Here is a 26,041-nt window from a genome sequence, read left to right as displayed (position 1 = left end):
TGAAAGGGACCCGATTTGAGTCGATGGAAGCGGTGAAGTAAAAAACGGCAGAACTCCAAAGACCCTTAGCAAAGAAGACTTCCAGCACTGCTTCCATTAATGGGAAAAACCAATGTAAAGGTGTGTGGCGAGGGGAGGGAAGTATATTGAAGGAGAGCATTCGAATTTAGAATAATTTTTATAATAAAACCCTTTTTCGTAACCATTCTCGTTATTTAATAACGTATAACCATAATTATGAAAGTAGAAAAGGTTAGGTTAATACTACTTAACTTCCATGAAATAATATTTGATATCGAGAAGTTGAAATTTTCATTTAAAGAGTGCTAATTTCATTTCGGCTTTAACCAAAGATGGAAAAATTTCAGAAACATAGCCAAATAATAACTATAATGAAGTCTAATCCATGGTCGATTTAGTAATGGTATTTCGGTGGTGTATAATTTAAATAGGCATGAATAACAACTTATGAAGACACAAGATCATCTGTGAATAAAAATCAGGAAATGAAAATTTTTAACCTAAATCCTAATTTCACGAACAACTGAGAAATCATTGATCAATTGTTCTGAAAGTGTTATTAAATCTTTAAATTTTGTAAGATTATATTTAGATATCATTTGAATGTAAGTGCAGGGAAAATAATAGAAGATTTAAGGAAATTCTGTATTCCACTCTAAAAAATTTATGACTAGCGCTTTTACCATTTACTGCATTACAGGTTTCACTTGCACGCGCCTATAAACTCACTTATGCGCTTTCCCTACTATTCATACTTGGGTCCTATTACTCGGTTGTCAGACATTGTATTGCATTGCAGTTGTTTGATACACTCATTATTTTTATTGATAGTGATACTATATTAAAGAATCACTGAAATCTATCAGAACCAACGAACATCAAGGAAACCATTTATTCATTCACGATAGAAGCGGATAGATAAAACTAAAATTAAATTTTCAATTTAAGAGAAAGCCTCTTCTAAGGTGACTCTGAATTCAATTACTTTATACGTTTGTACGATATAAAAGAGATACTTCTCCCCAATATAAACACAATTTTATGTGTGTGGAAAATAAAATTTCTAATCTCACTTTATTGAGTGAAGAGATACGGATTCTCATACCTACATTTCGTAGGAATTGGATTAATTTTCTCCTACACTAACTCTAATTACGTCTATCATATTACCACCAGTAACAAGTTGTCTCTCTACATTCCATAAAAAAATAAAAGAAATGTCAAATAACTGTAGTATCCGTGATGAATAGTGTGTAAAAGGTAAGAGAATTATTGTATTTGAAATATTGTGTGTTATTACAACATAATGGTTCAATATTGATCGATTCCATTGAAACATGACAAAATAATTTTGTAGTGGAAGAAACCAATATATAGTACTAAATTCACGACATGTTTCTGTAAACATATATTTCACAAGTTTGGAATCAAATTAGTTTTAAGAAACGTATAAGTTGAACATTGTTATCTCTACGTTTGATAAGCGAAATATATGTATGAAAAATTACAAATTGATAGAAAAGTTAATGATAATAGAAAATTATGGTAATATGTGAATAATAGAATTAATCAGCGAGCCAGTAATAAACTGTACAAACTAAAGTATACGATACACAATGGTGAGAATATTGAAAATACTAAAGAAATTGTTAATGCTTTTGATGACTTTTTTAGCAATATTTGTACAAAATTGGCAGAGAACATCAGAGTACCACGTAATGCTAATTTTAAATTACCTAAAAATAATCACAAATCTTTATACCTATTTCCAACTAGATGTCCAGAAATACAATAATGCAAATTTAAAAAGCAAATCTGGAGGAGTGAATAATGAAAAACTGTTTATTAAGTGAGAAAATTATGGTATTAGGGGTGTCCCCCTAAACCTAAAAAAGGATTGCTTTAGAAACAGATCTCAATTAGTTAAGTGCATTAATTATAAAAGCTCTAAAAAGCAAATAACAATGGGAGTTCCACAAGCCACCATTTTGTGTCCATTATTTTTTATCCTCTATATAAATGATCTCCTTGGCGATCTAACAGAAGACTGCATTACATCATATGCAGATGATACAGTTGTATTAAGCAGAGGGTCAACGTGGACAGAAACTATATAATATGAATAACTATCTAAGCTTAGTAAATGCATGGATAACTACCAATGATTCATCGCTTAATGTGGATGAGACTGTGTTTATTGCTTTTGGTAGCTATTGTGATAGTGTGCCAATAAACTTATTTATGAATATGGATGGTAGAGGGATTGCCTGGGTTAATTCAATTAAATACCTTGGTGGAAAAATCGATTCTAATATGAAATGGTATGAACATATAATTCATATTCTTGGCTTGCTTTTTATATTTGAAAAACTATCAAAAATCATGAATATTGAAACGTTAATAAAAATCTACTATGAATTCAAGTTTGGCACAAAACGCATCAGCAAAATAGTATAGTGACCAGTTACCTTTAATTTTTTTTTTCTAAATTACCAATAGTGTTTACAATTTGGCAATTTCAAAACACCGATGCCCTTTTTGGTAAAAACGGTTTTTGATTTTTAGGGGCATGTTTATTACTGAAAAATTTGATTAAATTACTTTTGAAGATATCCAAACATTCGCACGAATATTTTATGGAAGCGAGATTTTGATCAGTATTAAGCGACCGCGGCCGCACGTTTCAGACAACTTTTTAATATGTTATCTGTCATGCAAATACTGCATACTCTTTGGATAATTACTTCATTGGTTGAATACGTGAGTTGTCGGATAAGTTCCCAACTTCAACTAGACGTGTCAGCACGGTAACTTTGATAAGTTTTGATAATTAATTTGTGTCGATTAACATTATGTTTCTTGAACCAGGAAACTACAAAGCTCGCCAAACGGTAGGTTATGAATTAACGTCGGATTCAAGTTAGAGTAATGAAAGGCTATCAACATAACAAAATAACGCATTTGGCATTCACATACTGAAACATAATGCAGGTGTGTATAGTGTTTGGCAATCCTATGTCATAAGCGCATTCCAATGAGCATTGTCCAAGCTGTAGATAAAATCTGGATCCACTATTACATTTCTGAAACGAAAGCATCAGGACAATGTCCCACATACTCACACTTTGGTTTGCCACCCGCCGTATTCACTAGATATAGCAACTTTTTCCTGTTTTCTTACCTAAAAGTTCCACTTGCAGGACGTGATCGCATACTGGAAATCCTATTTTGAGGAGAAAGGTGGGAACTATAATTTAGAAGAAATAGAAATAAAAATGAAACTTATTCAAACTCTGAGAAGTCACTTCTCTCTTAAACCACCCTCGTATATTTTTTTCTCTCCCATTATCTCAACTATCTCAATCATTGCATGTTTCCACCTTATATCAACGTTAATTAAAATTGTTCCTCAGAGTTTTGCGTTATTATAGAAGTCAAACAGCAATCCGATTTGAATAACATGGGGGCAAAATTATTGTAACTGACGTTCGTCGTGAATTCTGGCTTTAAGTTCTGAGTTATTCGCCAGTTTCCCTTGAAGATTATTGTTTACGAACAATATTAGCTGAATTCCTGATGAGAAAACGTGCGAAAATGAGAATCGCTTACTTTAACGTGAAGGAGGTGATGAAGAAAAACGATAGTGCGATAGAGAATCTGTTTAAAGCTGGACGTCTGAGAAATTGGGGTGTCATTGATATTAGCTTATGCAAAATATACAACAAGAACAAAGGGTGGAACTACTACTCTACTAGAGATGAAAGAACAATTCTTTGACACTTCGTTAATGAAATTTTGTTACAATAGCTTGAGAGTAGTATACAAATCATAAAGTTCAATTAAATAGTTGATATAGAACGAATAAAAAAAAGAGAAAAATAGATTCTGGAAGTTCAACAACTAACTTCAAACGTTTCTTATATTATCATTCTCAGAACTCGAACAAAATCTTTGTATTCAGTTTTGAGATAGAAGGTTAAAGATACAGTTTGACACTAAAGCTCGAGTATTCGGAACCAATTTTTTATCTTGGTATGCTCCATTTTCTCCGGGCAGCGTCAGTGAGGAAAATAAAATACTCCAGAGGTGTATATGGTGATGACGAATTCGGTGAAGCCAGTTGAACAAATTTTATTTGCCTTATAATTTGTTTGTATATGCAATTTATAATTTTTCTCGTAGATTTTATGGAATCATTTTCGATTGTTAAGTATTCTTTTGCCAAAAAAATCCAGAACATATTCAATCAACTGTATGGATGCGTAAAAAACTATGCTATAAATGAAACGCTCATTTTCAAGTGGAAAAATTCAATTCTTCCCACAATCCTGATTACGTCAGGTTTGTGAAGTATTTGACGTCCCATATTTTCGTCCATTTATCATTGGGATAAATTTATAGGCGATAATTTTGCTTTTTCGTTACTTGATAAAGTGTTTGGCCTCTATCGAGAAATTGGATAGTAAGTAGTGTATATGCCCCAATATATCACCGGAGAAGATTGATTATATAGAACTAATCTTACGTCCATCGTTTTGAAAACTTTTTCTCAAATTTTAACACGTGAAATTTTCGATTTTTAGATTTTACTGCTTCCAAAAAATAAAATGAAATCGGTTGCAATTAAAATCATACATTCAACAAAAAACAATAACAACTCGTAACAACGAAATATTTATTCATCTTTTGCGAGTCAAATTTCAGATGAAAGAGAACAAATGGAAAATTTAATTGATCCATATCTCCTCATTCGAAGTTTCAAGATATATATTGGTGAATCGCAGTTCAACCATACTGATTCAATCAAGTAAGGATTCAAATTATCGCGCAGAATATCTGGATTAACTAAGGATAAATCTTGAAATGCTTGTGTAATTTTGGGAAGCTACCTAACTTTGGAGCAGAGGATATTTCAAGAATTTTTTTTTTTAATGAGACTATCACATATTTTGGATATAGTATGTTCCAGAGTTTATTTGGATGATCATTTTTAAGGCAGTCAAAATAACTAGAATGATCCAATTCGATACATGAAAATGAGTTTTTAGACGTTCTTTTCTTCCAATGCGTTAATTAGATGATTTGTATTCAATTTACATTGCTAGACAATTTGTTATAAAAATTTATGGATTATTCTGGTATAATTGCAATTGATCCCTTATCCATACGACAATATCAGGTAATAAGTGATTACACACAACATAATTGCATATTATATACACAACTTATAATTTTTTTGTAAGGATCCGAATTTATGTTGGTAGTACAAGCGTAGATTATAGTCCATTAGAAACTGAAATCATATTTAATAAGAACTCGAGTACATTTGAATTGATAGCATTTTTGACAGCGATACATGAAAAATTTCATTATATTCTGTTATTGTTTATTTTGAAATATTTTATGGTAGTAAAAAAATTGTTTAAACTTAATAGTAAATATAGGTTTCATAGTAAAATCAATCCTAGTCCCATGTACCATGAGTACCGAAAACTGTTCCAGCAAAATTTTTTTATCCCATTTAATGTATGATGACAAATGTGTTTTTGTGTTTTATATCGAAATACAAATGAAAAAGCTATAGTGCTTTTCCATAGAAATATTATTATTTAAAGGGAGAGCGACATGTAAGCCGAAATGAACTGTTGGAAAAAAGAAAAAAAGCATTGATTCCCCACTCTCTATCTCTCTTTAGTAGCATCTGATTCTGGAAGAGAAAAAAGAGTATCAATTCATCACTCTTTATCTCTCCTTACTAGTTTCTGATTATTTTGCCTTCGATGTCATAACAATCCAATCAGAATAGAGTAAAGGCAGATAGAAAGGTGTATACCGATTTTCTTCCTCTCAGTCTCAACAGTTTGCGTGAACTTGAACAAAAAGAGATATCTTGAGGACGCAATCAGGTATATCCATATCGACTGAAAGAAAAGTTCGATTGACGTTACGTTCTGCCAGGATGAAGTTATGAAGTTAATATATTCCTTTATACAATTCTATACTACGATTAATAATTACGGAATTATGAGTTTTTATTTTGTATTTTTCAGCATATTATACATTTCAGCAAATTTGAAGAAAAGTAATACCCATTTTATACGTCTATAGTTAGATTATATGAAAAGTAGTATTTTTTCAGAAGTTCATCATAAATAATTATATTAAGGCAATGAGATATTTAGTTTTGAAGTATGTTGAATTTTTAAAATTAAGAGCTTTGTTTATCTGGCAATTGAGTCAATAGTTGACGTATAAAAATTATATTCAGGACAACTTCATATCTGCACACAGATAATCCAAAATTATAAAAAATTTATTGGTTCAGTGGTATGCTATTTCATAATCAACATCCTTAAGCAGTTTAGATACACCTTAAAACACTAAAATTTTCGAGAATCTTTTAAAAGGTTCTACATGCTTTCAGAAACGATTTCACTATCATTAGAATTTGACAGCGTTCAAAAACTTTTCAAAGTTATTTAAATCTCAAATTTTTGTAATGAAAACTCTAACAATGAAAATCATTTTACATCCTAATTAGAAAAATTAAAACTATTAACATATCCCAAACTATTTGAGATCACTCAATCATTGTCTGATACCCTTTAAAAGATATTACTTTGTTTCTACAAGCCTTTTAACTATGACACTTATTCAGGCTAAAATATCGATGAAAGAGAAACTGTTAAGTCTCGTGTTTTTAGTGCAAATGATAATCTGAATAAACAATTCTCTTGGATTTATTTGGTTTTCTCCTGAATTCCAGATGAATAATAGAATTATATTCTTCGCATTTGGTAATTGTGAAAAGAGTGCTTATAACATGTCAACGAATTATATTTTTATTGAAACATTGAAAAATAGTGCCAATTGAAGTGTTTGGACGATTCTGTATAATTCTATATCAGACAAATTCCATCATTGTTGAAGCTTGTTGTATAGGACCATAAAATAAAAAAAAACAATCACTTGGAAAGATTTATTTTACAATTATTGCAATATTTGCAAAAATATTTGTAGTTGATATGATTCCGTTTGTTGATTAAAATCCACCTCTTCCACCACCTTGTCCTCTACCCCCGAAGCCACCACTTTGTCCTCCGAATCCTCCACTTTGTCCTCCGTATCCTCCACTTTGTCCTCCGAAGCCTCCTCTTTGCCCTCCAAAACCACCTCCTTGTCTTCCACTGCTACCACTTTGTCCACCAAAACCTCCCCCTTGTCTACTTCCACCACCTTGTCCCCCAAATCCACTTAGTGGTTCCGGTTCACATTGCACTGTTACTAATAATAACATTGCAGCAATTACCTGCAAAATATGAATACTCATATTAACTCATCAAGTAGACTCTGGTACGAGTAAGACTAGATTTTAAATAAAATTATAATGCTACCAAAATGTAATATCAGGATTATTATTTTATGATAAAATAAAATTTGTAAACGGCTAACAATGTTAGAGGTAGCAAATATTGATTTAATCTGGCCAACTTAAATATCAACATCTGGCGTATATAATTTATATTCTATACGTTTCAAAAACAATCAGGATCGTTAGAAGCAAGCGCATAAGCAGTTTGGATGTTGGATCAAGCGGTGGAATGAATCGACCAATTCCCATTATTTCAACAACTAGATGAACCATTTTTATTTTTTATTCTATCATTCTATTCTTGCATCGAATAAAAGTGGCTTCGGAATTGCACGGTACCACTTGTTATATATGTTTTATTTGAAAAGTTTTCAGCGCCCCAGGTAATTTGTGGCTTCATTTTGAAAATAATTTATTGAAATTATGCCTTCATAATCTCAAAACTGAATAAACCCGATTATTCTTGTCAAAATATTAATCCTGAAGTTTTTCAGCGATGGTGAACCTAACTTCTTTCATTGCTGACATCACAATATCATAAATCACTCAAGATTTACAGGTGTAGTAACAGTTTTGAATGCTGAATTTGATATTATACTGCAAATTACCCCAAGTTACCAATATAGTTTTTGTGAATTTACGCAGGTATTTGATCGCCGTGCATTGATCGACACGATCCGTTTTGATTCTGGGAGGTGACTTTAGAAATCGGGCTTCTACCGTAGGTACGCTTCAACAAGTTCACGCTTGCCTGATCTTGAAGAGAGTCTTAATAGTGTACAAAGTGTATAATAATAATTTTTTCGATTTATGACTGGTTTAGGTAAATATTATGTCTAAGATATACATTTTCCTACATTTTGCTACGACCACACATATGTATTTAATAATAACAAAACATGTTATATATGGTCTTGAGCGATAGAGGGAATACGCGATAACAAAATGAATCTGGCCAAATTTAAGAAGACTTAAGAAGTAGAAAATAAGATTTTTTGAGGTTATATTAGTGTGCACAATAAAAATTGAAAGTTTGTTATGATTTGTGTTTAAATACATACTAGTGTCTGCAAGATAATTTGAACGTTAAAATTGAATGTTTTAAGTTCCTTAACGTCTCAGAAAAAAAGTAAACAAAATCATTAATAATGATTCAGTTCTTGTTAGGTATCTAATATAGTTACAGAAAATGTATTGTCTATTGATTCTTTTCCTATTCTTTAGTTATAAAATATTTCATAATCATTCTTTCCGTTTTTGTTTTTTGACTTTTCAGTACACGTGTTCATATACTTTTCAACACATGTGTGATATTGTTTAATTGACTTTTTTATATATAAAAAAACGTTTTTTGAAGAATTTTTTACGTGTCGAAGAAAAAATAGTGTGCAAAACTCGTTGAAAACTGTATTTCCGCTACGCGGCTCGTGCAAAACAATAGCAAAAATCGTTATGTAATATACTATTTCACCTAGTTCCGAAAATATGATATATCCAATGCACTCAAATTTTGATGATATTTAGAAATAATGATGAATTACTTGTTGTAGTAGTACAGATCATAATTCCTAAAGAAATTGATGGAAGGCATATAGAATGAACTGACACTGTTTAGGGATGTTATGATCGATGGCAAATGTACGGTGTATGAGGAATGTCGATAGTTACCTTCTCCAATTTTCTGCATAGAGCAAAATGAAAATACCACCATAGATTATATACATTTCTGAAGATGTGTGGAGTTTCGCATAGAAACATTACATGGTACAAATGATTGTTGCCGTTTGACGATGCATATTCTGACAGAAATCTCACAACCACAAGAGAATAAACGATCTCTTCAATACAATAATCCATGTTTCATTTAACATAACAATTTTGACACAATATTTGAATGGAAACACAAATATAGCGCATTTCTGCATATCTGATCAGATGAACTCTTAATTTTAATGAGAAATTCATTGAACAAAACTAACATGTTCAGATTTTCTATAACTATTCGGTTACAGTTGTTAAACTGATCATACACTGTTGACTTGAATATAATTATGTAGAAATTCATGAATTATCTGAAAAAAATGGAGTACTTACCAAATACATAATTTTAGTAGTCATCTTTGCAATAGAATTAGAACGTTTAGCTTAGGACCGCGTTGAAATTCAATATATACCATTAACAACAATATTCTTAGAATAATTTAATCCGAGAATAGTGTTAATTATTATTGTTTATCGTCAAAAAATTTTTTACACGGTGAATGAGCATTATTTATGGCATTTGTTATGAAATAAGCGGATATACGGCATGATATTATGAGTGCAATGGCATAACACAAATTTATTTAAATCAGAAGTAAGTGGAGCACTATATGAAATGCCTTTCCTCTCTAAAAAATCATTTAAATCGGTGCTGCAACTACTTTGAAGCTAGAAAAGACATGAAACTTTACTTTTGTTAAATGACAGATAAGCGTTATATTTGTAAAATGATTATTCCCTTTTAGCACGTTCTTTCATGGTAAACATCGAACTTTCAATGCTGTTCTTTCGCTCCTGTATACGTCGAGGTCAATAAGAAAACACATTCTTCCGTAATTGTGTTATGAAAATAAATATCAATGTTATTCAAGCATAAACGTAACATTATTATTCTTGACATTCTGTTTTCGGGTAGTTTTATTTAATCAGTTCAGATTTCTTTGGTTGCATTGCGTAAAAAATACCGTCTATTCTTTTCCACCAAGAAAGAACCTTAACATATGATATTAGGTAGTATCTAGGCTATACAGTGGGTGGAATTGAATTTATTTGGTTTTCTCGTGATCATACCTTGCACTATAATCTTTATTCTCTGTAAATTTTTTTTGGCTAGTCAGTGTGTATACTTAATTTCCCCATTTTGCTTTTCTCGACTTTCTTTCACGTGCACGTTCTTTTGGATAAGGTCTCGGCATTTCAGGCGTAAAAAAGTTACTTGAAGGTCCTTCAAGTAGTTTTTTTGATAAATGAGGTATAGAGATTTGTGTATTCATATATTTTGTATCTTGGTTGTTTTATCATTTTCAATATTAATATGTCGAAGTGATTCATTAGCTTCCTTGAAATGGGTAGAAACGAGAGTGTAGTACTTTAAGAGAACCAAGGTACAAGCTGGTCCAAGGTGCAACACCTTCTCTCTAACAGTATCTTACAACTGTATCTGGTATATTTTGTGAATGTTTGTTGGAGAAAATTCTATCGATGTGTTAGATAATGAAATTTACTATTTTATTGAATAAATACTAAAGTTGATTATTAATGGTATTTTCCGTAGGTGTTATCAATAAAAATTATCAAGATTTCTTAACTCGATAAATTTATCATAAAAAAACATCGTCGTTACAAAAGAGATCTTGTTAAAGATTACATTGTGTACAGTGTAAGCATGGAGCCAACAGTTTTATCATTGCATCTCTCTACAAAGTGTTTCAGAAAACGGTGATCCCGTCTCAAGGATAGATAGAAATATGAAAAATATTTGAAGTTTGCTCATACATCCAATGATTTTTTTTTGTCTGACCTTGTAACTAGCTCCCCCTCTATGATAGAGGGCGTTAATTACACGGTTCATACCAAGTAGTATTGAAAATGTTTATTGAAAAGTAATAACCGATGCTAATATAAAGTATTGATAAAGTTATTAATTATTATCAGTATTGATTAGTAATCATTATGTAAATCGAAAATTTTTTGTCGCGTAAATGAGACTTAATTGATAAAACGGATACATTCGAAAAAATTTGGACTGACGGCTTTCGTTTCTTGTAACGTTTCACAAACATCCAATCTTATCAGTATAAGATCTTGTTTTTCAAAGTTAACTAAAGATGACCACTGAGCTATTGGGGGCCTTAGTATGGAACAAAAGTTTGAAAAAAGTTTGACTCCCAAAACCGCAATACATGATCATCAAATTGTTGTTTGTTTCATATCAAGGCCTTCAATAGCTCGGTACCAATATTGATGGATGTGAAAAACAAGATCCTATATTGAGTAGACAATATGTGGAACATTACAAGAAACGGAAGTCTTTAGTCCCATTTTTTTTTTTAATCAGCATATCAACATCAGTTATTACTTCATAATTTGCAAATCAAAATATTCCGAATACGGTACACAGTATCGAGTTTTATCAAAAGTACCTTCTTGGTGTAAAATTAAATAATGTTCAAGTTCGCTTGAAATTTTCCTCAATTAATCTAATTTTGAAAAAATTATATTCAATAACTACTTAGTACGAACCAGTAGTTGCGGAAAAATCGTGAAAAAATTTTTACTCAGCAGACTCCAAATAGTTTTCAGTTTTCTATCTATCCTATAGACGGGATCCCCTTTTTTGAAACACCCTGTATAATAAGTATAGAATTTTCCATTCATTATTGATAAAAATAATTTTTCAAATATGTATGAATAGATATAATATATAGATAGATGAATATGAGATATTATTTTATTATTTTCGTGCTGATCGAACTATTTAAGAGTAACTTGCTGTATGCTGTAAAATTGAGGAAAATTTGTTCATAATATAACATAATTTGCTTACATTGATATTTCTATGGAATTAAATTTATCAAAAAACCTAGATGATTGTCTTTTCAAACAATTTAGACCAACTGCATAAGACGATTAGAAGTGCGTTTTACTTTAAATTTACATTTTTTTAAAGAATACCCTAATTATACGTGTATTTTAGTCTATTTGTTTGCAAATATAACCGTCAAAACAGTATGATTCCAACTTTAAAAATAGAAAAAATGGTCATATCCGATTAGTACGATTAATATCATTAGTGGAATGTATTCATGTAATTCGATACTTTTGGAATTGAACTAATTTAATTTAATGTGAGTATTAATATAATTATCCATATTTCAATCAAATTATCAGAAAATGAAAATTGATGAAAAAGTTGATGCATTCAAGACTTGTTCTTGATGTGGTCGAACAAAGAAAAATCATTGAACGTTACACAAAGTTTCATATCTTATTTTCATACATCAATTCGAAAATGAATTACAGCATAATGTTGTTGAAGAATGACCCAACAGATGAATAAGACTTTCTTCCATAATAACATTTATATTTCTATAGCCTATATTCTAATTCTATACACTTAGTCAAGCGATGCTTTGATCTCTACCTCGTATGATAAAAAAATTCCTCTCATAAAAGTGAAACTTTGAAGTTAGGAAACAGGAAAAAGTTGTTGGTGACCAGATCTGGTGAACATTTATCTTGTTTAAAATACGTCGCGTTTCTGAAATTTCTCTCCTAACCTCATCAAGCAATCAGTCGCTATTACTTCACTAGCTGATTGAACTGTCTTCGCTTTTTTCCAAGCAGGTTCATCAACAGTTATAAATCGACCCAAAAAGTCACACATTCTGCTTAAACCACGTCAATAAGTGTTTAAATATGTGAATGCACAATTCTTCAGTTTTTATATGACAAATGAGATCTTTTGTTGGTCCGATAGTCTCTCTTATCCCTCTAACCTCCATTCGACGATCATCTAGTACCATTTGGTGAACTAGGCATATGACATTGATTTTGGCCGTCTTGAATGCTCGTTGTTAGTCAAGCTAATACGTACACGTTTGTATCCAGCTTTCCAAAATTTTACGATAGTTGATGATTATGTATGTGTATGTCTCTATGTCTAACAACAAATATTAAATTAGTTCTCTATAATAGGTTTTCTCAATTTTCAGAAATATTTTTAGAACTCACTCATACCAACTAATATGGTATTAATTATTGAAATCAAGTGCAAACATATTTCTTTATTTGTATTGATAAGTACTGATATTTTCAAGTTGAAAAAAAAACGCTGGCACCAGAAGATAATGACCGTAAAATAGAATTGAGTCCAAAACGCAGAAGCTAGATGCAGATGTTCCTCAATCGGAGCTATTGTAGCTGTTCAAGTGATACTAATCCTGGATGGATAGTAGAATACAGATCACAACTACCTCTAAAATATTCAAAATTGTAAAAGGTGTTGTCAGCAGGAACGTTATCAAACCATTCATTATAGATTGTAATTTGAACGGACATTTGGTTGGTACCATCAGGCTTGTGCGTTACCATACTATAGTTTGCTAGAGGAAATTACTCAAACGAAGTCTATTAAGACAGATGTATTGTGAGAAAAAATAGAATAGAGTATCCATCTAGATCTCCCAAATTATCGAACTCACACTATTTTTTCTTGGAGCATTTGAAACAGCTTGTGTATATTAATCGTGATCACCAGGATAAACTGATGAATGAATTATTGACAACAGTCCGTGAAATAATGAAAGAGCAATAATGTAATTCCATTTCAGTTTTTGACATTCAACAGTTAACATAATAATAAAAAAATGCTCATACCTCTGTTCCATATTCCATTTCATAGAATCAACGAGTACATCGTATCTCTAATTTGGGGCAACGTATGCATTACATTATCGTAATTGAAAAATCACGATTGGGAATATTAATCGATGTGTCCCAACATATTTTAGAAAATTTTGAAATAATCAATCCATTTAAAATTCCACTCATGATGTGTATTATAATGAAATATCAAATTTTCACGTTGACATGGACATATTGTATTAAAATTCATAAATATTATATGAATGACGCTAAATAAAAACAAAATTCTCATTATAGATCAAAATATTTGAAAATATTTCAAGAATGTCCCATCACAAAATTGAATTGGCCGCAGATAATCGTGAATTTTTTACCAAAATTTCAATACATAACCACATTCCAATTTTTTAGATTTAAAGTCTATACTTCATCTATTCTTCCTTGAATGACTATAAACAGAGTTCTGACCACAAAACTGATACACCAAGATGAGTCTTATAATATAAATTCGCTCGAAAAAAAGTAGGGAATTCTACCAGTCCCGTATTCGAAGTAGTTTGATTTCGACTGTGTGCAGTAGCGGTTTACAATATTGTAATTAATGCATGTTATAATTATCTCTATTTGTTTCTCGGACTCAGTGTTTTGTTTTTGTTATTTTCAGCTAGTGAAATTCATTGAGGTTGATGACTTTTTGGCCATCACTTGACGTAGAAGACTAATAAAAAAAGTCATTCGAGACTTCGGACATAGGTTTTGATGTCCTATATCACTTTAAATATTCTTAAGTTTCTATGACTTAAACAGAAGCAGTATATTTGGAGAAAACGAAGTTAAATATGGCTGGGTTGGTTCTAGAAATTGCCTCTAGATACTTTTTTCTTGACGGGGAGAATAATAGTTGCTCTTCCTACTGGCAGTAAATATGATTTTGTACCGAATGCATTGCTTTTATCAGCTTAGAAGAGATGACGATAGTATTTGTAAAATTAATCGTCGATCTGCTCCTACCCAATTAAAGAGCCATTAAGATAGAATGCAGGCTCATCTTAATCTTCTATTTCAACCTCAGGAGAAGTTTGATAATCTACGTGAACTTTAGTGATCTAATGCCAGTAAAAACTAGTTATAATGTCATACTCAATCGAACGCTTCATATTCCTATATCTTCGAACTAGCACGAGTTGTAACCAATACTTTACTCGTACCCAATCCATTTCGGAAATTAAAATAAGTGTTTTTTATTCCTTCTCCAAGTTTCTAGTATTTTATTCTTAAAAATGTTCTACTTGTGACTCCTAAAGCTTATCCTCTTACTATTCTTGCCTGATGCTTTTTCGGAATTATGCAAGTTCTGTGAAAGCATTGACAATTTTTTCAGTACTTATATAGCAATATCAACAAGCAGTTCAATTGTTTCTGTGTGCACTTTATCTATTTCTACTGCTTTCCCGTTTTTGCGCAGTTTATTTCTTGGAACAACTCGTTTTCGGTGATATCGGAGCATATCGCTTCCGCTTTTAACTTCAATAGTATTGGATGTTATCTAGATCAGCAGTAAACTTGAGATTCTAATGTGAGTTAAGAAAATCGTACACTCTCGTGCATGCCTTGGTCTCTTGACTCTTCGTCTTAGTATTTTCTGACTTCTCTGGTATTTCACCTTCACTTTTCTTCTCTCATCCATTAGAGAAAGTATTTCACTCGTCATCCAACCTTATTTTCTAATTTTTTTCTGATATTTTTTATAGAGATTTTGCATTTACAGTTTCCAGTTTAATCCGTACTTCAAGAGGTACCATGAATTCTACGTATTTGGTAACATACTTCCGTATTTTATGGGCGCACTGTTCTAATTTGAATTTTTCAAACTCAACATCCACAATTCACATGATATTCTTGAAAATATTGGATTATATTTAATGGGAATTACACCAAATTATTTTGAAAATTATATGCATCAGACTGAATTTCAATTTGTGGAATTTCTCTTCCCAACAAAAAAATAAACTCAAAGGTGCACGGGCGAGGGATTGAAAACATCAGTTTGAAGCGTATAACGAATTCACCCATTGACCTGAATTGAATGTACAATTTCTACAAATGGAACAACATTCGAACAACTGTGCAGTAGACTATTCATGAAACATTTATAACTTTTACTAGAACAGAATGTTAAATTATTGATTTAAGATATTGTTAGGTTCCTTATACATTATCAAAAGTGACAAACAGAGATAAGGTATAGAAGAAAAGCTAAATCTATGAATATATAATAGTGTGATACATTTTATACGAGGATGGTTCACTAGAAGACTTTCTAAAGGTTGACAAAACACTACGCCGATTCAAATGGTTTGTTTCCGATATGCTTTTATAAAATTTGTTCAAAATTTCGTTTGAAATATTTAAAATATACATTAGTTTCGATACTTTCATCAAGGAAACTATTTTAGTTGTTGAATAACAATGGAAGTGTAAGAATTTCCGGGGTTAAATTATCAATTAAACATTATTTATTACGAGAAAATGCTGTTAAAGAAACCAGAGAAAAGTGCATCTGCCAATAGTGTGTTAGCTAATACTGACAATCTACATCGGCATAACTAAGTGTGCAACATTATCCACCAGAAACTGACCAACAAGTTCGGCCTTTTCAATACGTATAACACCATATTACAACTACCAGCCGCAGACGGTGCCTACTACGATAGGTTCATTACCACCGATAGACAGGTGACGAATAACAGACCTGAACTAGGACAAACTGGCCAAACAGGCGGATCTCGTAATTTAGATTAAACAGATGTGGTACTGTAAGAATGTGGAAATAGTCCTAGTTATTATGTCAGCAACCGGCGTCGTACCCAAGACCTTGAACGATAGCATCGTCAAATTGGCATTACCTGAAAACACCTTCGCCGATATCCAGGAGGCTGTAATATTGAATACTTGCCACACAGTACGCAAATTTATTATGTGAATCGAGCCTAATTCTTTTGAAATTTTGTATCCCGGGTAGATAAATAATACCGGCTCTAAGCTGAACAGTGCATTAGTCTATCGCATAATAGTAATAGTAATGAATGGAGAAATTTTTCGTTTCTCAAATATATGAAGCGATTTTCATAGCTTTTATTCTCGATACTAAAATTATAAAATCCAAAGAGAATATTAGTTTCCATATAAAACTTATGTCATTGTATATACTATCAATAATATTTAAGAGTGTAGATGAGAATAGTAAATAGTAGAATAGTAGTAGTAGCAGAAATATTATTATACCTATAACTAAATGAACCTTGAAATGTCCTGGTAATTTCAAATATGGAATTGGTTCTTACCTTCCGATTGGTACATAGTAAGACGAGTAATCGATTTGAAGTAAATGATCGGAATATTACACTTGAACTTTCTGTGAGACTCAAATCGTTAGTTGCACTTTATTGCGTTTTAGTCTTCCCAGACTAATTTTTCCAAATCCTTTCATGCTAACCGTGGTATAATTGATGTTAATATAACCAATATTTTTCTCAAATATATCAATCAAGAAATTGCTAATGAATTATAAATTTTATGAATTGAAATAGTTTCGTTTTAGACTGATGAAATCAATCCAACCATTTCCTAGAACCATTCATGTTTGGTATCAAAATTGAATTTTTTCCTCATTCTAATATTTTTCCTTTTGACTATCCAGACATCTATTTATGATTTTGTTATCTTGTAATCAGTGATAATTGTTTAATCGTTTTTCGAATAAACAAATATAGAAGCCATGGTTTTCCCTCTTAGGTCCTACTTATACAGCTAAGTGCCGTTTTGATTCTGGTCATATATCGATACAGCCAATGCTATAAGCCCTTCCATAAGACATCTTTGTAATTTCTATCACATCTCCCAATTTGCATTTTCAGAAGTTCATAATTTTTTTCTGGAATTTATCTGTTTTCCGCTGTTTTTTAATCATCGTAATTATTGAGCATCATAGGACGGCCCCATTCAACTATTAGTAAACGGTTAATATAATACTATTCCAGCCAAATGTTGTCTTGGATTATCGTTTGGTTACAGCTATTGTATTTGTACTCTTGTTGAAATCTAAGCATGCAATGATACATTTAACCCCAATTTGCAATAATAAAACTAATATCTGAACAAAATAACTCTGAGATATCTTTGAAAAGGCTTCCAAGTGTGAACTGATAAATGACTATAAAATGTTATGTTACGACTTTCAATTATCCACACAACATTTACATTGTTTCACATTGGAGGTTAATATTGACTCATTTATCTCTTGATTTCTGTAATCGTTCGACTATATTGTTTCTGGAATGTTTTAAAAACATCAGTTCGGATCCTCATCGTTGGTTTCCCATACAAAACATAATTTTCCTTCTCTCTATTGAATTCGTCAATGATTATTACGCCTCCTTGACCGAGTGTCATTATATTTTTTTCTCAACTGGGCAATTCCCACGTTTCTTCCAGTCGCCTGGCATTATTAAGTTACTCATCGCATTGAAGTGCTTTTTTAAGAGGCTAATGTTATTTTAAAAGTATTGGAGGAGATTTTCCAGCAGAATATATTTCACCTTTATTGATTGGTCGTAGTAATACAATTTTATGAATTGAGTGAAATGACACTTCATTTGTGTGATACTTTGAAGAAAAAGGAATGAGAAACTCTTTTGTAAAATGACACATTTATTGAGAAAATATAGAAAAAGATTTTTTTATTAGAAGAAAGATCTTTCGGAATATTTCACAAAGTTTTGATTCATATATTTCTCAATGCTTCCAAATATATTCACTGGAGCGAATTTGAAATTTCAGATGAAACTTGATGTACAGAGAACTCCACTTTGTTTTTAAATGCGGTGTCCTACAAAATTATTGACCATTGAAAAATGGGAATTTATGAGAGGTAGTTTGAAATATACTTTCTTTATTGTATATATTCCTCTATACTTGTACTTCTAGCAATTATTTTTCACTACTCTCAATAAGTTACAATTTCTGTCTTTTGATAGCAACAGTTCTATTGTACTGGTTACAGTGTAGATTTTTTTCTTGGTGATATTCATTCATTATCATCATCATCAATCCTTTGAATCCTTTGGATAGCAATCACGTATAGCTCTCTAAAACTTTTTTTTGAGGTGGATTACTCCTCGTTTTCTGTATTTGTTTTCTTTATAGTTCATCATTTGTCTTGGCTGCTTTTTTATTATTTTCTATTCCTTTCGGTTCCAGCATTTTGTTCTTATGTCTTCCCTTATTTCGTTCCTTCAAGTCCATTGCGTTATTCTTTTGATCATTTCAGTATGAGTCTTCCAAGACGAGCCAATACCAGCAAAAGTTGTTCGCGCACGAATCACATGGTCGCCTGATTTTTCGTAATAACTGGACATGTCGCCACATTTCTATTAGAGCAATGTTCAAAAAATTAGGGAGACCAATTGTAGAAAATTAATCATTCTGTACCACGACAATGCGACCACTCACACATCAGTTTGAACGTTTTTGAATAGTCAAAACATCGAATTGTAGGGTCGTCCGCCATACAGTCTTTGTTTGGCACCCAATGATTTCTTCTCATTTTCGCAGTTTAAAAATAAATTGCAAGGTCAATGCTTATCTACACCTGAATGACTATCGGCGATGCCACAGAAGAAACCTCTTCCAACTATGTAGAAATCAGTACAGACGCAACCTTCTTTTACATCAAAGAATTCATTATAATTTAACAGTTGAAAAACCAAACATATACAGACAAAATTTTGGCATTCCCTTGTTCACATTATTTCTTATATCAAGAATATATACTTCCAATTCAATATGTTGGAGAATACAGAAAGTAATGTACTGATCTTCAAATACCTTTAAGTGTGAAAGTATTGGATTTTTGGATGTTTTAGTAATTTTAAATGTGCAAAGCTAAGGATTAAAACTAACTTGGCAGCATTCCAGATAGCTATCGCCGGACATATTGATTTTTCAACAAATCAAATATTACATTCAAAGGCGTCCAACAACGGCGCAAAAAGTGCTCTCCAACAGAATTTATTGCATTCAATTTTGATAAGTTTTTAAAATGAGAACTGTATATGTATCCAAAAAAAAATTGTTTTAATTCCCGAAAATGTATATTTCATCGAATGTATATCAAATAGAGAGTAGATTTCTCATGACTCAATATATGTATGCTCTGTGTGGACATTTATAGAATTTTGTAAAAATAATATGACTTTATTATATACGGTGTCTTGTATAAGAACAAGACAGAAACTGGGAGTAATTTATTCTTATACCAAGATGCATTCCCAACGAATTTAGTGCCTCAAAGTAGAGCTCGAAATTTCGAAAAAAAATTGTTTTTATGAGATTGTTAAGCGCATTAAGTTACAACTGATCGACTTCTTTCAAAAAGTCTAGAATGCGGGATGGCTTCAATTGCCAGAGATCTTCGAGTTCTATTTCAAGCGCTTCTAGAAATTGTGTTGAGTTCGTTAGTTTTTCACACTTTGAGAAAGAGAGATTTCATCCACTGTGCAACAAAATCTGCACGCTGCATTATCTGCTAGGTCTTGCGTCTTTGGGTGTTTGTTGAGGCGACAGTGCCCCGATAAAACTTCTGTTAATATTTGTAGATTTTTCTTACTTAGGTTGATACATTCAGTAGATCTAATCTGGTTATAGTTTCCCAGAAGAGACTTTGCCTGTCTCTTATCAGCTAGTCCATTTCTCTTTGCTCCGGTGTGTCCCGGAATCTATTGTGGGATAATTATATATATATATATATATATATATATATATATATATATATATATATATATATGTGTGTGTGTGTGTGTGTGTGTGTGTGTGTGTGTCTGTGTGTGTGTGACTGTGTGTGTAGTAGTATTTGGGTAGAATGTATACCGTTTTATAGTTCGTGTTTCAATGGGTAGCTACATCGGTCTAGGATCAATCACTAATTTTCTATGATATATTAGAGAATAAAATTTGTCTAAAACCAATAATTAGGGATAATAAATTCATTTTTATCCCAGTTTCACATACTTTCAATTAGGTGAATGCACATTTTTGCAAATACTATTTTTTTTCTCTAAATTCCTGGACTATCTGAGATGGTGCATAAATTTTAACTTTGTCATTTGCATATTATGTTTTCAGTACATGGAAGTCTTTATGCAACATTTTTCCTAATTAAAATTCATCCCGAAAGCTTTTAGGAACGCTTCAACGTTCGTTGATGAACCCACTCGCTACTCTTAGATTTCTGACGAAATTAGAATTCACACAATAATATATAGTTTTTCTTACAGATAGGACAACTAAACTTAGTGAAATATGCCATCAATCATAGTTAAATACAAAAAAAAATCTGCTTTCTGACTTAAAATTATTGTCAAAGTGTGGAGATTAGCAAATATTATGCAGTCAAGGTGGAAGCTTGCCAACAATTTGTCTTTTCACCTGGAACTCATTATATGCAAATCTGTTTCAGGTTGAGTTGAGTTCATAATTTGGCAACATACCAGCATTTACTTCCGAACTACAGCCAATGTGTGGTTTTATCTTAAAAAAATTTTTGAGACAAGATACTGAATTATTTTATATACTATATCGAGTGTTTTAAATTCGTGATTTGGTTATAATGAAAACGGTGAGGAATAGAGAAATACTCAACACCCACATATACTTTCGATGTCTATGATTTTATTTGAATAAGTTTTTCAAATAACAATTTGGATTTTTCCACACACATGGTTTGAAATTTTTTTTACGTATTCCATCTTGATTTGAAAAGCCTGAGAAGCTATTAGTTGATAAGATCTGGTGAATTTATCAGCCTTAGTAAGAATAAACTTCGAATTCGAAGTCCTATTGGAACACTGTAACCTGAATGAACATCTGAATACACTAGACTTAGCAGAAAATGCAGCGTGGTGATTCTGTTGAGCAGAAGACGGAACTCTATCCACATTCTCTCAAAGTGTGAGACACTACACCTGGGAGCGTATGAAACAGAATAGGACCTTCTCTAGGAACTACATTGATCCCACATTTCGAACATTCTAAAAGGAGTGGGATTAACAGATGAGCTGTAAACATTGGGTTTCCCAGCAAGAAGATCCTTTGTGACGCGGTTTACATGATTTATTTATTTACAAGAATATTACTTTTATCGAAGCTGCTGAAAATTCTTTTCATAATATATCAAAGATAATCATGAACAGAAACATTTAAAAATATGATGATACAAACAAGGAAATGGAGCAAAACTGAACAAACATAATTTCATTAAAACGATGTCAAGAGAATATACGTAACGAGAAATATCAGTGGAATAAATATACAATGAAAATTGAGCTACTTTAGGATAATGGGCACAGCGAAGAACGTATTTGGAATATATAAAATGTCAATACAAAACAAATTGCTCGGTGGAGAAACCATAAGAAGCTTATAAAATAAATAGAAGAAAAATACTAGTGAATTTAGCAACAAAACACTTATGGAAGGGAATTGAATGATAATGAAAAATTCATTTCAGGATTTGAAAAAATGAATAAAGAAATAAAAATTATATAACAAGAGATGAAAATGAAAATGGAATGAACGATACAAAAGACAATGACAAAAAGGAAAAAGTAGCTCTGCTCAGAATGTTGAAAATTTGGAAATGACAAAATAACAAACGAAAAAATCAGAAATAGGTAAATATAAGAAAATATTATTGCTATAGCCAATCGATGGGAATCTAGAATAAGTAAACGTACCTAAAGATGTAACCTTAAGAATACCGAAAGAGATAATGGCAATAATTTTCATGTAATCACGTTAAGTGACAAAGTGTTCGAGGTATATGAGAAAGTCCTATAGATAAGGCTAGATAACTATCAGAAAATATAATAGAAGCACATATTGTATTCTAAATAAATGAGTTTAGATAGCGTTTTCTAAATGATATGAATAATTATTTATGAAATTTTGATGATATTATATACATATATTTTAGTATATATTACAAAATTTTTTAACAATTTTCTTGGAAAACTTTTAAAATATTGGCGACTCTATTTTGAAAGGTACAATCAGATTTAGCACCTAACACTCTGGAAGCCGCAATTTGAAATTAAACGAGGTTTACATTTATTATATTATATGACTCAAATCTATGTGAACCTAAATGATATAAAAAAATTTAACAAGAAATTTCTACCTTGTTTTACAAATTTCTCTAAAAAATATTCTTAATTATGATAATATTTTGACTTCAAAAAGAGCGCTATGAAGAAATTAACTGCCAATTTCAAGAAGAGTCAATTTGAGAAAAACGTAGTACAAAGAAAGAATCATTCAAGGCATCCTAAGTTGCAGGTTGATCCGTAATGGAACAATTCCTCTAGGCGCGCTCAACGTCTATTGGAGAGTTCGTCATTCGAATGGTTTAAAGTTATAACAATAGAAGGCATCATCATTTTCATAGCCTCACATATTTTTAGAGTATTTATATTTTATAGTATCACTAACAATTTATGCAAATCCAAAAAAGTCATGTCTTAACCGTTTAACCCTTTTTTCTCTTCAAAGAGGATAAAAGTAGTTATGGCTACATATCACAACAAACGCAAAGAGAAAACAATAAGTATGTACCTACATGACGTTTATCGAGGTTGGAGAAGCATTTGATATCTTACCAAGGAAAATGTGTTGAGGAATATCTACTTAATAAGGGAATCTACGAAAAGCTAATCAATGCGATTGAATTATAACAAAGAAGTGAGTCAACCAAAATAGGAAATCAGAAACCAAAAACGATACACCACGAAAGAAATGGGAATATATATATATATATATATATATATATATATATATATATATATATATATATATATATAATATATAATATAATAATATTGGAATATGAAATAGGAATATATATTCACAGAGTCATAGTCCAAAACAATTGAAAGAAAGTATACAGAGAGAACACAAAAAATATAGTATGGTTATCATTCAAGAGAAAACTTGTAGGTAAATTGAGTAGAAAATAAGCAATAAATGTATTATAGAAATGTCGTTTTTAACACTTTGTTACTTTTTAAAAGATACACTCCTTTGGATCTTGTATAGCAAATTAATAGATTTTAATATAACAACCATTAAAATAAAGCTATAGTCTTCCGGCTCCCTTACGATTACATTTCACATCCCTCGTTTGGTTCTGACTCGTCTTCGAAATGTCTTGAAATATATCTTCTAATACTTGGATCTGGGCTGGTTGGAAATTGAGTCCAAGAAGGTATTTTGAAGTTTTTCTGTTTCTCTTCTACATTAAAAATACTAATTAGAGTACTAAAATAGATATTGATAAAATAATAGAAGGAGCACTGAAGTCTTCGAAATTTCTTTAAGTAATTCTTCTAATAATTGGACCTGGGTTTGTTGCCGTTTGAGTCCTAGAAGGAATTTTGATGTTTTTCTCTACTTCTTCACTGAAAATACTAATTAAATTACTAACACAACTAACAACAGATATTGATAAAATAATAGAAGCAGCACCGAGTCTCGAAGTAATTGAAAGTAGATTTGCCAATGGCTCTATTTGCTGGATTTTCAACTTTTATATGTAGATTTTATGGCCTGGCTTGAGTTTCATGAAATGGACATTTCTTGAACGTTTTTTTTTTTGTAAAAATAACACCTTCAATTAAAATTGGTTCTTCAATTATCAGATAATTAGTTAATTGGATTGAACTTTAATAGGATTCTACAAACTATTCAAATTAATATAACTTGTTTCCTGCAGACATTTGGAATTGGACATCTCGATGATGCAATAAATAATATTTTCATCTCAATACCAAAACTTTTTTGGTGTTGGCTTAGAAATGGCCAGGCGGCAGCATCATGAGATCTTTGTTAGGTATTGGATGAATTCGAATGTAGGAAAATAGTTCATATAAAGGATTGGAATTATGATTACTTTCAAAAAATTCCATGGGTTCATAGGTATGCTAATCATTTTAAGCATCTACATGGGAATGTGAAGAAGTTTGTTTTGTCAAAGATTGTGACTATTTTAGAGAGAATAATGCTACATTTGTTATATCTAGATGAAATGATGTATTCATTAACATTTTGATGATTAATTATTGATTGTATCGAGCAATATCACCGTATAAATTAGCAGTTAATTTCTAATTGCAAATACAAGTAAGTGTAATACTATTATTAATTATTTTTGATATTATTTTTCTTCCTAGTATGTGAATAACTTTTTGATTGGTGCTCTGTTCCATACAATAATATTCTTATTTGTTCGTGTTATATAATTTTTCTTAGATGTATTGTGCAATATTCATTTATATATACATATATAGATATTTATATTGTTACACTATCTGATTTTTGTTTTTCCTCTAATTTCACAATTTTTTGTTTTTGTTTACTTGTTTATCATCATCAACGTTTGAGTTATAATGTACCAAATATTTTTAGCCTTGATAAAAATCAAGTAAGAGATCGAAACGTTGGCATTCTAGAAATAATTCATTAAATATAGAATCTAAGTATTGTCCAAACGAGATTTTATTATTGAATTTTCCAAAATTTCATTTTCTTTCAATTCTTTAGCCGTTATGTGTGTTTTTAATACTAGGTTAAATTCTAGTCATCCTAATGTAGGTGTACGTAGAAATTGGGAAGAAATTATTACATTTTCTAATTATCCATGTTGGCCAGCTCCTAACAGTTACATTTTTATATAAAAAAAAATATCAGAAGAAACACAGGAAGAAACATAAAAACCAAAACATTTCAGAAAGCGAAGAGTTATGTCTCAAATTTGAGACATCTGGTACAATCTATCAATTGAAATATAGATTATGATAACACATGATAACGTATACATGATAGTTAAATAATTCATGAATTTATTTTCTGAAAAACAGATTATTACCAGATAAACTAATGTATCATCACTGTATCATGTAAACTCAATGTGACATTGGATCTTATGTAAATTCACTATTGATGATTGATGTATGATTATCGTCCAATTTCACTGATAACAAGTATTAAAAAAAATTGTAAAAGCTGGAGTGAACAAATTCTTGGAGAAACATAATTTACTTTCTACCTCTCAATTTGAATTTAGAAATCGTGAGTCAACTCAGACTGCAATACATTTATTAACAAACACATAAAAATGAACCAGTAATA

At 31.1% G+C, this 26,041-nt stretch overlaps 2 protein-coding genes across 2 annotated transcripts in view; one reads left to right on the top strand and one right to left on the bottom strand.

Moving 5' to 3' along the window:
• LOC130443047 (potassium channel subfamily K member 17-like) overlaps positions 1-26,041 on the top strand; it is a 415,525-nt gene that overhangs the window by 88,571 nt on the left and 300,913 nt on the right. The gene's annotated exons all lie outside the window — the stretch shown is intronic.
• Positions 6,992-9,549, bottom strand: LOC130443048 (uncharacterized). The gene is made up of 2 exons (XM_056777493.1): positions 9,488-9,549; positions 6,992-7,330 (listed from the first exon to the last, which is right to left on the bottom strand). Exons 1-2 carry the CDS (start codon positions 9,509-9,511, stop codon positions 7,064-7,066), a joined length of 291 nt encoding a protein of 96 aa, XP_056633471.1. The 5' UTR covers positions 9,512-9,549; the 3' UTR covers positions 6,992-7,063.

This window comes from Diorhabda sublineata, chromosome 4 (assembly GCF_026230105.1).
Source record: "Diorhabda sublineata isolate icDioSubl1.1 chromosome 4, icDioSubl1.1, whole genome shotgun sequence".
Lineage (NCBI taxonomy): Eukaryota > Metazoa > Arthropoda > Insecta > Coleoptera > Chrysomelidae > Diorhabda > Diorhabda sublineata.
The sequence above is the reverse complement of the archived record's forward strand: the minus strand, read 5'-3'. Positions and strand labels throughout refer to the sequence as shown.